Genomic DNA, 15,582 nt, shown 5'->3' with positions numbered 1-15,582 from the left:
AGGGATCAGCCCCCGAGTTGGGACCACGGCATGCATGGCATTAGGATGGTGTTGCCTGCTTGCCACCAGGCTCAGTGGCTGAACTCAAAGGGTGTTAGATAATCCAGGGAGCCTGATGCTTTCACAAGCAATTTCAAACAAGCTCCAGGCAGCCCTTTGAGGTCAAGTCAATGCTCTGTGACCTTTTCTGTTCACATGCATGTGAGCACAGCAGGCAGCATGGGCAGTTGTCTCCAGAAGCAGCAAGAAAGGTCACGAACAGCTGGCACCAAACTGTTCCTTTGGAAAAGTAATTAAGGCTTCTCTTTCGCAGATTACAGCATGTGCCAGCAAACAACTTCTTGACCTCTTTCTTCTGGAGCACTTGATCGGAATGACCAGTACACATCCCCCTGGATTTGGGGGGAAGGAGCACTCCAGTGTGGTTTTGGACAGTGAGTATTGAGCAGCTGAGAAGGAGCAATTTCTGCACCTTCTTAAACCATCCTACATGGTGCTTATTTCTCACCTTCAATGTGAGCATCCAACATCTAGTTTGAAGATTACTAGCCTTGCAACACCTCCATGAAGTAGGCAAGTATTGACTCCTCAAGGGAGGCAGCATGACCTAGTGGATAGGGCACTTCCTCAGTCTCCCCATCTATTGAGATCTACAGACAACAGGTGCAATCTCTGAGCTAATAGTATCAAAGACAGCAGCTCTGGGCCTGACCCTTTAATATAGCTGGATGGCAGGGTGCCTGATTAACAAATAACTTGCAACAGGGTTAAGTGACTTGGCCAAGGTAATGCAGCAGGTTAGCAGCAGTGTGTGGGGGATATTGTAATCCCCAACTCTAACCACTACATGTACTCCTTCCTGGAACTTAAAACTGCAGGGGCACTTCACTCCTCTCACTTCCATGTAATCCTTTGATCTGAACTTTCCATTTACTAGTCTTTGGAAGAACAGCACTAAAAGAGGAAACTGGGAGGGTGTGTACATTAGTGGCTAGAGGAAGTAAACAGGACACCTGGTTCTGTTCCCTGCTCTGGTCACTGGCTCACTGTCACCTTGGGCAGATGACTTCACCTGTATCCATAACATTACTTTAATTTTGCATTAGCACCCAAGTGGGTGCAGTATAGTAGGTAAAATGTGCCCCAAAGATCTTCCAGTTGAAGGGCTTGACCTCAGTATAGGAGCGAGGCTGACAGCTATAAGATCAGGCCCAAACATGCATGACTACAATGCAGGGGCCACAGGCACACGGCTTATGATCATTAAACCAGAAATGCTCCATAGGGTAGAGGGCTTTTTCAAAAACTGGCACTATCTCCGTACACCAGTCTTCTACCCACAGGGTGTTCTGGGCACAATTGTTGGGTGCTCAGAGGAAAGGCGCTAAATCTGCTCATGTGAACAATGAGTGCAAGACAATTGTAAGCTTCTCAGGGCAGGCCCCATCTTTCTGCTCTTTGTACAATTCCAAGTACAACCAGGTCCTGGTCCAAGACTAGGGCTCCTAGGCACCACAGTAATAGAAAATGAGGAATGATACCATGGCACAAGTGTCAGCTTTGGTTTGTGGGAGGTGTCGGGGGCCTGACTTGTCTGGATTGACTGCAGTGTATGCTTTGAACCCATAGTCACTGGACCTATCTCGCATGTCATTAACATCAGCAGAACCGCTGCGCTGGTTGCTTTCCTATACCTCCTGCGAGAGAGGCATGCGGAACCAGGCCCTTAAGTGGAGGATTGGAAATGCTGTTTGCGTACACAACTAGAAAGAGTAACAGCTGCTGATTTTTCCAAGATGTGGGTCCTCCACGTTGCTGCTGAAACATCTTACCTGAATCCTCTTTTCTCCTCCCAGGTTGGATGTTGGATATTCTCATCAGGCAGTTCTTTAGCATTCAGGAGCAGCAGCGAACTACCTCTGAAAATGTTCCACTGGGAGATTTCCATCGAAAAGCTTTTATCGAGGTGGTAAGTAACCTTGAATTCTTAGACATCGATAACTTTTGCTGTCTTGTAGCTCCCCCTGTACAGCAAGGAAAGGGGGAACCCACCATGTACCACCAGGGTAGATGGGAGGGCTAATTAAGGATGAAGGGTTGAATGTAACAGCAAGGGATTATACAGAACAATACATGGTGGCTTTGTTTTCTGCTAATCCCAGCCTGCTCTCTCCCCATATTAAGATAGACCACCACTAATATTTTGAATTCTTTTTAACCCTTAGAGGGCTCAGTGTCTCCTCCCCCATGCCTCTCCTGTAGCATACTCTTGTTCTTCAGAAAGTTACATAATTCAGCCCTTTATCCTTCAGAGGCAGCTGTACTGAGTACCACAGTTAGCTGTGCAGGAGACTTTTTGTAAGTGATGCCAGTCACCACAGATCGCATTTTCTCTGCACAGGCATAAAAGATCCTACAGCCCATCTCACTTCCCAGATGTCCCTGCATAACATCACTGCTCCATCCCAGGTGCTAAGTGAGGGCATTTTCATGGTTTCCAGGGTACAGTCTTTAAAATGCCACCTGGCACACAAGAAGGTGGTACCTTTGCTAAACAGGAACATGGCATTATTTTGTAGAGTTCACTCTGTAGATCAGGTGGAATTTGCAGGCCCAAGGGCTGCACATTATTTCAGGATGAATTCAGGCTTCTTTAGGATTGGGGGGGGGAACTGTCAATATGAATCTATTGTGTTATATCTGAAACAGCCACTAGATGGCAATATAGGAAGCAATTTTAAATGTATTGCCACATTAAAGGAACAATAGACCCTAAAATCCTTAATCTGTAGATTCTGTGCCTACAGGTTTTTATTTCTCAAGATTACCTTCACTGCCTCAAATCTGAAAGGATATTACTTTCGTCTTGCATTGCTCCAGAGACACAATTCTTCTGTTAAATCTGAAACAAAAGCTGTAGCTTGAGTTGTATCTCTGAAAATTAGATCCATCTTTCTTTTCAGCATGTCAAGTCTTTTGTTTAGCATCTCTTGCTAAAATATCTTGCTTTAAAGAAAGCATTAAGCTCCCTTTTTCTTCCAGATTGGCTCCCAACCTCTGTTCCTTTAATATTAAGTCTGGGATTTCTCTTGTGTGTTTCAGGCTTTGGATGTTATCTTGACAGAACTAAACAAACTGGCAGAGGAAGACATGGAAGATCTACTGGAACATGAAAGAGGAGCTCAGGTAGCTGGCTGAATTTCTTACAGGCTGCTTTTTGCAGCACTAAACTGTAAATGCACCTGCCTTAACAAATGGATATGAACAGGCTGGAAGTTGAAAGGTTTAACCTTGGGAGGGGTGAGGTTCTGGAACAGCCTCCCAACAGTTGGGCGGCGGGTGGGCTAACAACTTAGAGAATTAAGAGACAGATGGGCATATTTATGTCTCAGGTTCCTAAATCTTAGGCTTTGGGCTTCAGTGGGCCATCAGCAGAGGCAAGGAGGGGATATTCCAGCCCCCTCCACTCCACCAGTACATGGTCTTTTCTCTCCTCTTCTGAAGCATCAGGGCCATGGAGGGGGAGGGCCAGGGCTGGGAGGTAGCACCAAGCATTCGCTCAAGTGCTGGGCTGGCTGGTTCTTGCTCAAAGTCTGATTCCTACATGTGGGGTCAGGAAGAAATTTCCCCCGGGTCAAGTTGTCAGTGACCTGGGGGCAGTTTGACTTTCTGCAGGATGTGAGCAGGTCGCTGTCCAGAATTAACTGGGTATATCTCACTTCCACACTCCCCTGCCTATGTGGGGACCTTGGCACAGGTGCAGCTCAGTCTCTTCCTATGGCTCGTAATGTCTAGTCTCCAGTGGGCTGCAATACTTCGTCTGGTGCCATTCTCATGGGAACACAGCCATTGGTAAAGACCAGAAGAGACCACCAGCTCCTCTAGTCTGGCCTCCTGTAGATCATAGGCCACCTGCACTTAACCAGCCCACTGAAATTAGACCATCAGCTGTTGGCTATAAACATGCATGGCCACACTGGACCTTGCTTTGGTATCTGCAATGTACTAGTGTAGACATAATGCTCATTAAGCCTTATCTTACAGTGAGGATCTAACAAGGATCTCTTCCCCTACAGGAGAGGCAGCATGCCCCCTTCCCAAACTCTCCTCACCTTCCACCCCCTCTGTGAGACACCAAGTCCATCCCAGCTGCATTCCCTTCCCTTACTGGTTCCTTCACCTCCATTTTAGGCATCCATGCCCTTTCCAGTCCCCATCTCCCCAAACAGCTGATCCCACTCTGTTCATCAGAGGGGAAACACTTCTCCAGAGGGCAGGGAGCCTTCCCTGCAACAGCAGGAAAAGGGTGAGGTGGGGTGTGATCCTGTTTCCATCAGGAACCCTGCCCCTGATGTCCCAGGCTAGGCTCTTCCCAACACTCCTGTCTCCTAACCCTAAACCCAGCCCCTTTGACAAGGGTTAGAACTAAGGACTTTACACTGGAGGAGCATCTCATTGGCAGTGTTCATGAGACTTGAACTTATACCAGTTCCTAGGTGGCTTCTGTAGCTGTCCACTCCACAAGCCTCCCCAGCACTGCTGGTGTCACAGCTGACACCAACACACCCTTTGCTAGCTGTAGATCATGTGCTGTGTGCTAGTGGCTCCCCAGGTGGAGGGGCTGTGTTGCCATGGAGTTCTTCCAACCTGCCTGGGGGCAGAGGAACTTGCTCATCTCCTGGCCAGGTCCAACCCCCCCTTTTTCCTTCTGGAGGGAGGCAAGGATTGATTTCCCCCAGCAATAACAAACTGCATGCAAGACAGGACCATGCTGGAATTGCAGTGGTCACTTGACTGTCACTAGGGGAGTCAGCAGTTAACCCCAGCTGTAGTACATTGTCCACAACAATGCATCCTGGCCCCCAACCAAAAGGTGCATAATGCCTGTGATCTGTTTGCCCAGTACAGCACCCTCCCCTACTGGCCCCTTAGTCCCAGGGCAACAGTACCTGCTTGTGGCAGATGCTTGGCTTCAGTGCTGTCTCAGGGCCGGCTGGTGCTAGTGTCTATTAAATTGCTGCTTGTCTGGGCTTCTGGGAGTGTGTGCTGGCCAGGCCTGTTAGGACAGCTGCTATGCTGCTGGTCTTGGGCCTGGTATTAGGCAGACATACAGCGAAAGGTAGCATAAAATCCCTCCTTTACCTGTAAAGGGTTAAGAAGCTCAGATAACCTGGTTGGCACCTGACCAAAAGGACCAATAAGGGGAGAAGATACTTTCAAATCTGTGGGGCAAGGTTTTTGCTTTGTGCTGTCGGTGTTCTCTGCGGAGCAAAGACCAAGCAAGTAATCCAGCTCCTACTGAATGAAGCATCTAAAGTACAGAAATAGTAAGTAATAGCAAAGAAATGCATTAGAGTATCTTGTTTTAGCTTGTGAATTTTCCCTGTGCTTAGAGGAAGGTTTATCCCTGTGTTTTTGTAATTTTAAAGTTTTTTTTCTCTAGAGGGAATCCTTTTGAATCTGACTGCCCTGTAAAATTACCATCCATCCTGATTTTACAGAGGTGCTGCTTTAATTTTTTCTTTATACTAAAGTTCTTTTTTAAGAATCTGATTGGGTTTTTGGTGTTCTAGAAACCCAAGGCTCTGGTCTGTGCTTACCTTGGTTACCTATGTGGTGTATTAGTCTCAAGCCTTCCCAGGAAAGGGGGTGAAGGGGCTTGGGATAGCAGGGGGACAGGAGCCTGAGACAGGGCTGATGGCTGGCTCAGGCTTGTGCCCTTGCTGAGCCTTGATTATTTTTTTTTGCACCTCCCTGTGGTTGCTGCTCTCCTTGGCCTTCCCAGAACTGTTAGGCCCTAACAGCTAGTCAGTCTGGGGCTGAAGCCAAGCATGCTCTGCTAGTCCCTTTAGTACAGTTCTAACCACCTGATGAGCTCAGGGCTGGACCCCTTCCCCACTCCATGATGGAGTGGCATTCCCCTCCCCTGGGGGACGGGTGGCTGGCTGGCAGGCAGCAGCAGGAGGTCAGGACTAAGACATCCTGCAGTGCAGTCCTCTCCTGTCAGGGCTGTGGGGAGGGGGTTCTCTACTCCTACACTGCAGCACAAGTCTCTTCCAGGACACAAACAGCCACCCATCCCTCCCCCTTTCATTAAGCTCCGTGGAACAAGACAAGGAAGGCACTTGGGTTCTTGCTGTTAAAGATTCCACTCCGTGTTTACAGTGGGTGATTGGACTGCACAGGTCAGCTAATACAAAATCAGCTTGCATGCCCCTGGGGAAGGTCCGCTGACCATGCTCCAAGCTGCCCAGGGGAGCATTTTGGACTACCTGTCAGAATGGCATTAGCAAAGAAACAAAGCATTGCAGTTAGGTTGCTGGGTTCACATCCCTTTTCTGGGGGGAGGGGGAGTTAAACTCTTCTCTAGGAAGAGGAGTGTGGTTTAAGGTTAAAAGGATTTGAAGTCTAGCCCATCAGCCACTTGGGAACAAAAGAGGGAAGGGGGGGTATTCCACTTCTCTGCACATGCAGTTAGTCAGAAACAGCTCCTGCATGTGGAATTTACACCTCACCTTAATCCAAATCTACTTTTAAATGTAGACAAGCCCTAAAGCTTTGTCTAGGCTGAGCCAGTACACATTACACAGGCATTTTTACCACGGTCAGTTGGGTATAATGGCTTAGTCCACTATCATAGGGAAGTGTGTATCCTCTAAAATGCACAGTGCAAATAGCTGCATCAGCCATGTACTTCAATAGGGTTGTTCTCTCCTTGCTTTTGCAATACAAAGCAGGTTTGGTCCTTTTATTATGCTGCTGTTTTATGCATCAGCCAGACTTCAGTGTCCAAAATTAAACCATTATTGCTAGAAAAGAGCCTTATTAGTCAGAGCCCAGCAACTGCTGGCTCCCTTATGAGATTGCATAAGAGGAATTCACATGCAGTGAAAGAAGGATCACTAAATATTACATAACAATTCCATCCTGCTGTTGTGGGCCTTTCCACACTTCACTGAGAGAGCTTATCCTCTCACATTTGTCAACATGCTGGGAAAATAGGTTGTGGCATATAATACAAGTTGCCTGCATTTCCCTAGATGACATAGCATTGCAAAGAGGAAGAGACAGAAGTGCTAACTTTATGATCACCCTTGAATGATTTAGGTGTTTATTTTTCTCCTAAAAGCACTTTGGCTTGTGAGTGCTACACTAGAAATTTTCTTCCTCCAAGGCACTTGTTGTTCCCTCTATAAGGCTGCTGCAGTAAGAACATATTAAGCCAGATCTTGACCCCCCCACCTCATTCTGCTTGCTGTACACAACTCTGGCAGTGTTAAGCCGACAGAATGCTGGCTTACTGACTCCCTGGTGTAGGATCATAAACCTAACCCTGCTGTAATCCTCAGGTAGCAGAATAGCCCCATAGAGGGCTGATAAGAGCCAGTGCAATTTAGAGCAGCCCTGAGGTTTCTCTATATTGTGTCAAATTATGAAGTGGGGGTGGGACTTGAAGCGGGTGTAACACTACTTTTCCCTCTCACCTGCACTGAATACAGTTTAGCTGCTGCCTTCCCTGTAATCTTAAAGCATTGGCAATCCCCATTTTGCCAATGGAGGCAACTGAGGCACAGAGAGAGAGAGAGTTAGTGGACTAAGATCACACTGCAATTCAGCAGAAAGTCAAAAATAGAACACAAACCTGCTTTCCCCACTAAACCAGGCTTCCTCCTTCAGAGCATAAGGTAGCCAGTGCCAGAACCTTAGTTACCAAGAATGGAGTTGATTTCAGCCTTCTTCACAGCTGGTGGGTACTTCACTTAAAACAAGACAAGGAAGGAAATCCTATTCAGGTATGTTAAGAGATGCAGAAGGGCCCTCAGTGACTTCTGAGCTTCACAAAGGACAGAACATTTACAAAAGCACATTAGGGGAATAGATTCCAAAGCCCGAATGGACCATTGTGATCATCTAGTCCAGGGGTAGGCAACTTACGGCACAGGAGCTGATTTTCAGTGGCACACATGCTGCCCTGGTCCTGGCCACCAGTCTGGAGGGGGCTCTGCATTTTAATTTAATTTTAAATGAAGCTTCTTAAACATTTTTAAAACCTTATTTACTTTACATACAACAGTATTTAAGTTATATATTACAGACTTATAGAAAGAGACCTTCTAAAAACATTAAAATGTATTATTGGCACGCAAAACCTTAAATCAGAGTGAATAAAAAGACTTGGCACACCACTTCCGAAAGGTTGCCAACCCCTGATCTAGTCTGACCTTGTGCATCACCCAGGCCAGAGACCCTCACCCAGTGATTCCTGCATTAAGCCCAATAGTGGAATTAGTGCACATCATTCAGAAAGACAGGGAGAGTCTTAACTTAAAGACTACAAGTGATAGAAAATGCCAAGGAATGTGGTACAATCTGTTCTAATGGTTAATTACCCTTTGTGTTAAAATCATGCATCTTATTTCCAGCTTGATGTTCTCAGACTTGGAAAAAAGAATCAGCCCTGTCTTCGTCTATGAAGTTCATATGACCTTCTGGCCCCGGCTTGAAATAAGAAATGAGCATTCAGTGCACCCAGCAAATGAGAATATTTGAACACAATGTTTATTTAAGAATAAAACATGTTTAAATTACTTGGCTGATTCATATAATTAAAAAAAAAAGGGTGGGGGAGGGCAGAAGGTTCACTGAGATGCGAACAAGAAAAAAATCCAGTAGTTAAAAGCTGCTTTTTGGGTACAAAGCGATTGTCATTTGCAGACCGCATGCGGATACCATTAGAAGAAAGAAACAGCAGCTTGGGCTAAAAATTTTAAGATTTCCGAGCGTGTCAAACCTTTCAATCATCTCAGCACTAAACTGCATGAGAGGCAATTCACTCCTCTCCATAGGCACGCTGCTACAATGGAATTTAATGGCTGTTTTGCAATTGAGAGAATGACAGGGGTACAAGCTGAGCCGTGTTGTTACTGGTGCTTGACTCTGATCAATTACATTTGTTATTGATACTGTGTCATAGACAGACAGGGTGTTTTCTAGTAAGTAAAAATAAAAAAACCCACTTGGTTAGGAGCAGAAAATGTTCCTGCTGTGACCAACTAAAGAGAGGACTGAAGAGAATGAACAGGCAGCACTGGAGTTATGCGGGATCATTAACACACTTAGAACCAGAGGAGCAACATGTCTCAAATGGATTTGCAAGAGGGGCTGAGAAGGAGTTTGAAGGGTAAGAAGACTGTTTGATGTCCAGGAGACACGTGGGAGCCACCAAAGGAAATGAAAGTGGTGACCGTACTAGCGGACTGAACCAGTTATAGTTCAAACTGTTCATTGCGTCCATACTAGCAATGTTGAACTGGTTTAAGAACCTTTTTGGGTACAACCTTCTCCTCCCCTCCCCCCCCGTCCACACTAGTGGTGTTCTAAACCATTTCCTTGCCTCCTAGAATTCTCAGCATGGCTCCCAGAAGCAGTGGGTTCTGGGAGAGATCAAAACGCCTTGCGGACTAGTTGAACCCTCTTAGTGTGTCTGTTTCCACAGTGGCACCAAATCTGTTTAGACTAATCTGCTTTTTAGCCTGCTCCAAACAGTTCTTGCACTCCCATGGAAATATAGCCATGTGGTGCAAAGTGCCCTAAGGGCTAAACTGGTTCTTACACCAGTAAATTTCTCTAGCACAGGCAAAGCTAGAGGGAGCAGTCACGAGAGAAACTTAGCTGGAGCTTAGGGCCTGATCCAAAGTCAAGGAAAACACTGCACAGCAAAAGGGAATACTATGAGCAGAGAGGCCGAGGAGTGTTGTGAGGGTGTCCAAGACGTGCCAGAAATGAATATGAGAAGAAGGCCGTATGGAGACTTGAGAAAGGGGGAAGATCTTGGTTAAGTGTTTTCTCCTGTGGCTCTATACCTGAAATTTTGGCTGCTGTTACCTCCCATTGTATTAAAAGTAGTTCGTAGCATCATTTAAATTGTTGTACCAGGCAACCGACTTCAGCGTTGTGATAGTTAAAAACATTTGTTGTTTGTGGTACAGGTTGTGAGTTAGAGGCACATGCTTTTATCCTACAGGGATTCAGAGTAAGTAAATTACAGTACTTTAAATAGAGGCCTTTAATTGATTACGAGGTCGGGTCTGGTTTATAGATGAAACGCCATAGTGACAGCTGGGTTACGATGAGAAGAATGAGCCAGGCTTGAGGTCCAACAGAAGAGCTGGAAGCTAGAGAGAGAAAGACAAAGAACAGTTTTGAAAATCAAAAAGGCACAGTTCCAAGTAAGCAAAGGCGGTATCATTTAGAGATCAAAACGTGAGAGTCTCGAAAGGACAAACTTCTACACTGTGACAGCACGAGTCTGCCAATCAGGGGTGAGTCATAATAATATCACCTTGCAATTTACTAGCATCCTTGGGTCAAGTATCTCCTGGTGCTGCACAAGCCCCCTAGTGATGACGGTGGTGATGTAGATGGGGAAAGGAATGGCTTTGCCAGGAATCAGTGTCCAATCCAGGAGCTGTGACTTCCCAATCCCTCTCTCCCTGCTAGATGACAATGCTTCCTCCCGCTAATTCCTTTAATATTCTGTGCCTCTGAAACACACGTATTTATTTCAGTGGGCTCCAAAGTCCATTTCTTTTTACAGCAGTTCCCTTCATTCCCATTCCTCACCCCTCTCTCTCTCTCAATTTTTCTGGTGGTTAATGGTAGGGAGGGGCCTAAACCCTGGATCTGGATCTAGTTTTAAGCTTTGTGTCTTGGGGACAGGTCTATTTCTCTATTGTCTTTCCATACAGATTTAAAGGGGGAGTTGCAAGGAAGAATCCCTTTTCCCATCTGCATCATGCTGCTCATCTGTTCCATCTACCCAGGCCCATTCCCAGCCTCCCTCAGGCAGCCCTTCAGATAGTCACCTCTGCAGCTCTTGCCATCTTCTTGCAACGTCCCAGTAACGCAGCTGCACAGGGGCCCGTCGACCCTGCTCGTGCAGATCTGCTCGCAGCCTCCGTTATCCTCGCACCAGTCTAACCCTGGAACAGGAGAGATCGGGGGCTCAGGAGAGAGCAGCACGCAGTTGTACGGAAAGGCGCATTACAAAGCTTAATAGCTAGAAATGACCCCAGAAGCATTTCCATCCAGCTCTAGGGTGCCATTCAACCTGCCACTGAAGAGTAGGGGGGCTTTGATTCAGACCCACCCATGCCAATTCTTTGGACAGCCCTGCACTTAATTTAGGACCGGAGAGCCTGCTCCCACTTAAGCCCATGGCAAAATCACTGACCCCAAGTGCACTGATCAGTGCAATCTCGGTTGGCCATGGGCTGGGTAAATTCTTCCTCCAGATCAGCACACAGGGGTGTGGGTTGAGGAGGAGGAGGAAAGATGAACCTCCTGCCGGGCAGGATGATGGGAAAGTGGAGAGAAGGAGGAGGAGAAGGAAGGTGTGGTGGAGAGGGCAGTTAGGATGAAAAGGAAAACTGAGGAGGAAGCCATTCCCTTGAAGAGTTGTTCTCAACCTTTTTCCATTTGCCGACCCCTAAAACATTTTGAATAGAGGAAATCCCTTTGGAAATCTTAGACATGGGCTGTGGACGACACAGGTTAAGAACCACTGCCCTAGAAATCACCTCCCTGGGGGCTGGCAGTGGGGGCTCAGCATTTCTAATAATGAGACTCTCTCTCTCGTTGGGCACCCAAGGACTGAGATGCCTAGAACTGGTGGATGCTTTTGAGAAGTTGGGTCCAGGGTAAGAGATGCCTCAGACATACATAGGCTAAAGAGAAGGGGAAGGATGAATGCATGTAGGGATGGATGGGCAGACACACAGCATGGGGTTTTGGGGAAGAAAGTGGCTCCACGAGGGACACTCTCTCCCCTACAAAGTGATGCACAGAACGCAAAAGAGTTGCTAGCTCAGTAAAACCAGAAAGTGAAACTGAGCAGCTGAGTTTGAGTGCCCTGCTACATAAAATGTACATGTAAAAAAGTAACAACAAATGGTGAAAACTGGACCATTAAAATAGGATGCTTCCTATTGTAATAAATTCAGATGGGGTTATTAACACAAGGGAAGGACCTGTTTCTCAATATATTTATGATTTATCTTGAGCTTGTCCATTTAATAATCCAAGGTTCAGAACAGTTTATACAGGCGGGAATAATTTTCCTCCGTATTCTTAGCTGTGCACACTTACGCTTTCTCCGGATGGGCCCTACCGAGATGATCTGCTCCTTGGGCTCTTTGGTGTACTCAGTGGCCATCCTGGAATTCTGGGGGCAGTTCTGAACAAAGGAAAACGCAAGGGGCGATTACTGCAAGGCTTTGTGGTTACTGCGCGCTAGTCTCTGATCTCAAACCCTAGATTTGGCCCTGTTCCCATTGAGAACTATTGCACAGCTCCCATTGAGGCTTTAGCAGTGGTGGATTAGCATCATTAAGGGAAAATTCTGGCCCTTCTTCTCTGATACAATGGACCTGAACTTGTTCTGCTGGGTGGGATTCCACATAGCCTGATTGCACAGGGGCAAACCATGTGCCAGGCTCTGGGAGGACGGGGGAGTGAGGAGAGGAACGTTATGTCCATCTAGTGGGCATTGCTCCCTTTGGAGCAAGGCCCGTCAGTAGCCCCCAGGAAACCGTTCTCCTGCCACACAGGGGCCTTGGGGAAATGATTCCAGCGTGGACCACCGCCGCGGCCCACAGCGCACGCTAAGACACGCGCACGTACTATTTTGCAGGAGTATTTTTCCGAGTCACAGAGGGAGACGGCGCAGTGGAGATGAACCTCGTCGTAATCCCCGATGAACTTGAAGACGGTGACGTGGAAGCGACAGGTCAGGGATACCCCGTTCTCCTCAATCCCAATGGTGTTATCCTTAATATTTTGGCAACTAGGAGGAAAATACAGAGTCTCAGCTGGGTCCAGGATCGGTTGCGAGCTTCTAAAAAATTCTCCAGCTCCCCAGTGCTTGTGAGTTATGTCTACAGGGAAACGAAATGATCCTTTTCTCTAGATGTGACAAACTTTGCGGGAGGGGAGCTTGAGCCTTATGAGCCCTCTGAGTTCTGGAGTGTTCAGACTCCAAGCCCCAATTTGGCAGCTCGAGGCCATTCCGGAAACACTGTGCGGTTACCTGACTCGCCCACGTCCTACAATGAGTCAGCGGTGGAAGCAGATGTATGATGTGTTCTGTTCCCAACCTTGCCACTATCCCGATGGCAGAGAAGTGTCCACTGGCTCTGCCTGCCCAATCTGCAACCCTTGGGGCTTGGTTTTCAGAGGTGTAGAACTCGCAGGCTCACTCTCTGAAAATCAGGCCCTCCTGGATGTCTTGCGTTGGGCATCCAAGTTAGTGGACACACTTCAACATTTAAGCCCTTCTCTTTTGTGCACCAAATTCTACATCTGCCGTATGAGGGTAACGCCACCTTGCAAAGCACCTCATCACTCCTGGATGAAAAGTGCTATGTAAGTGCAAAGCTTTCTTGTTATTAACTCCAAATGCAGGTGGTAACACATTAAAACTCTTAGAATTTCTCCCACTAATCATCCACCAACGGACCAACATTTAACCGGGTATACTGATATCTGCAAACATCTGCCTGTCTAGGGGATAGCATGGAGTCCAAATTCTCCATCACCAGAGGCAGTGCTAGACGTTCAACTGCAGCCTTCTTCTAGATTCTTAACCCGTGCTCTTCGGCATGACACTCGAGCACCTCTGGCCTTTCCCTTAGGATGCTAGGAATAGCCCCAGAGGTACAAATCAATGGAGAGCCAACCTTAGTGCATGCATCAGAGGAAGGAATAACCCTCCTGTAATGTTCACAGGTTCAGATCATCTGGTGCTTTACACCTGCCAATGATTTTGAGATCCCCAAAGAAAAGCAAAACAGAGAGAAAAATCTTGCCCCATGTCACTGACCCGCCTTCAATGATGAAGTATCTGAGTTTGTCGTTGCTGTCCCGAGAAGGGGTTGCATAACATTTGTTCAGCGTTAGAATCAGGTGGGTGGAATCTGCCCCGACAACGAAGACCCCGACATACAGCACGTCCCGAGTGGTTAGAACCACTTCACCTTGCCGGTAGGGGTGCTTATAGGATGAGTTTTTGTACAATGCCATCTTGGTTGTGAAACTGCCTTCTTGTGTTGGGACTGTCAGGTTAATCACACTAAAGGAGAGAAATAAAGCTCATGAGAAAGCAACAGAAAGATCGTCCTCTACAAAGGGGGAGGGGAACGGATAGGGTCTAAGGGACAGGTACCAGGAGACGGATCTTTTCATATCTAGGTTGATAGTTTGAATACTGCAAAACTGAACGTTACCATCCAATGGACGTTTGGCGGCTGATGTGACCCCAGTTTGATGTTCTCGATCGCACAACTGCCACCATAATTATCATCGACTGGCAGCTTATAATGGAGGCCAAAGGCTGACGGGGCAATGCAAATGCCCAAACAGTGCCCCCTACAGATCAAGGCTGAGACACATTGGTGGGGCAGCATGAGAGAAGCTAGCCTTCCACGGCCCATACTGGTCTTGTACTGTGCATTCATAATTTAAAGACCATTAGGATCATCTAGTTTGATCTCCTTCATAACAGAGGCAAAGGAATTTCACCCAGTAATTCCTGAATCATGCCTATATCTTATGGTTGAGCTAGAGCACATTTTTTCTTTACAAAAAAAATCCCCAAGCCCCACCCTTAATGTCTTTCAATCAAGAATGGAAGTGATGAAGACTCCACCACATCCCTTGTGGGGTGTTGTAGTTAGTTACCCTCACTGTTAAAATTTCTAGTCTGAAAGAAGCTACCTTCCTTTTCCAAGTTAAATAGAGGAGACTTTAGCCTCCAGGCTCTCAGACCAGCATTAAATTCACACACACAAACAGGAAAATCTAAAGCACACACAGGCCGGCCTTACCTAAGCATTGGCCTCACTACCGAATCCAGAGAAATTTTGATATCGAGCTCATACGCGCACGAGAATTCCACATTGATGGTTCGGTCCCGGGTGATTATGTTTCCAGTGTTGTTTGCACTTTCAATCCACACAGTGTTTTTGTACATGATATGAGTGCCATTGGACTGTGCAGGAGAAAAAGAAACCAATAGTATTCTTTTTAGGGGCTAACACATCCATCACAATTCCAGTTCACAGCTCTGAAAGCAGCACATTAAAGTCTTTACATAAACAATAATTTCCAAACAGATTGTGGACTGCTTGGAGGCAAGGATGGCTTTTTGTTTGATATTTGTGCAGCACCTGGCACAATGGGGCCTTGATCCCTGACTGGAGCTTTTGGGCCTTGCAGTAATAGATTATAAATAACAATCATAAATTAGCTTGCATCTATCTGCGAGACAGAAAAAGACTAAATGTGTACAGAAGTACATGTGTTACATTTATAACAGCACCGTTCACCATAAAAGATCCCAACGCAACATATACACACTACACGCACCACTGAAATGCCGCCACCTCGGGGGCAGAACACATCATCTATTTAAAAGTCCTCACGAATACCACGTCCCAGTGAAATATCCAGGGAAATTTTAAGTAGGCAAAATTTAAGCCCCAGTCTGGAATCTGGACAGTACACAAGCGCTAAGACCTTCTACCG

General features: G+C 46.7%; 2 protein-coding genes across 14 annotated transcripts in view; one reads left to right on the top strand and one right to left on the bottom strand.

The window, feature by feature from the left end:
• LOC123354890 overlaps positions 1-8,589 on the top strand; it is a 111,967-nt gene extending 103,378 nt beyond the window's left edge. For 9 of the 13 annotated variants that reach the window (XM_044997270.1, XM_044997269.1, XM_044997268.1 and 6 more), the window contains 5 exons: positions 314-434; positions 1,857-1,969; positions 3,103-3,186; positions 5,430-5,503; positions 8,424-8,589. In XM_044997270.1, the coding sequence (XP_044853205.1) occupies positions 314-434; positions 1,857-1,969; positions 3,103-3,186; positions 5,430-5,503; positions 8,424-8,550 (519 nt within the window). In that variant the 3' untranslated portion in view covers positions 8,551-8,589. The other 4 variants (XM_044997280.1, XR_006574933.1, XM_044997279.1 and 1 more) reach the window with 4 other exon arrangements.
• Positions 8,590-8,599: 10 nt separating this feature from the next.
• Positions 8,600-15,582, bottom strand: part of LOC123354888 (tubulin-specific chaperone cofactor E-like protein) — a 97,187-nt gene continuing 90,204 nt past the window's right edge. Inside the window, exons 26-31 of the mRNA XM_044997267.1 lie at positions 14,883-15,046; positions 13,880-14,128; positions 12,682-12,844; positions 12,148-12,235; positions 10,866-10,982; positions 8,600-10,175 (exon numbers count right to left, since the gene is read on the bottom strand). Coding sequence (XP_044853202.1) covers positions 10,075-10,175; positions 10,866-10,982; positions 12,148-12,235; positions 12,682-12,844; positions 13,880-14,128; positions 14,883-15,046 — 882 coding nt within the window. The 3' untranslated portion in view covers positions 8,600-10,074. The remainder of the gene's footprint in view (positions 10,176-10,865; positions 10,983-12,147; positions 12,236-12,681; positions 12,845-13,879; positions 14,129-14,882; positions 15,047-15,582) is intronic.

The sequence above is a fragment of the Mauremys mutica genome, chromosome 22 (assembly GCF_020497125.1).
Source record: "Mauremys mutica isolate MM-2020 ecotype Southern chromosome 22, ASM2049712v1, whole genome shotgun sequence".
In the NCBI taxonomy this organism is placed as follows: domain Eukaryota; kingdom Metazoa; phylum Chordata; order Testudines; family Geoemydidae; genus Mauremys; species Mauremys mutica.
The sequence above is the reverse complement of the archived record's forward strand: the minus strand, read 5'-3'. Positions and strand labels throughout refer to the sequence as shown.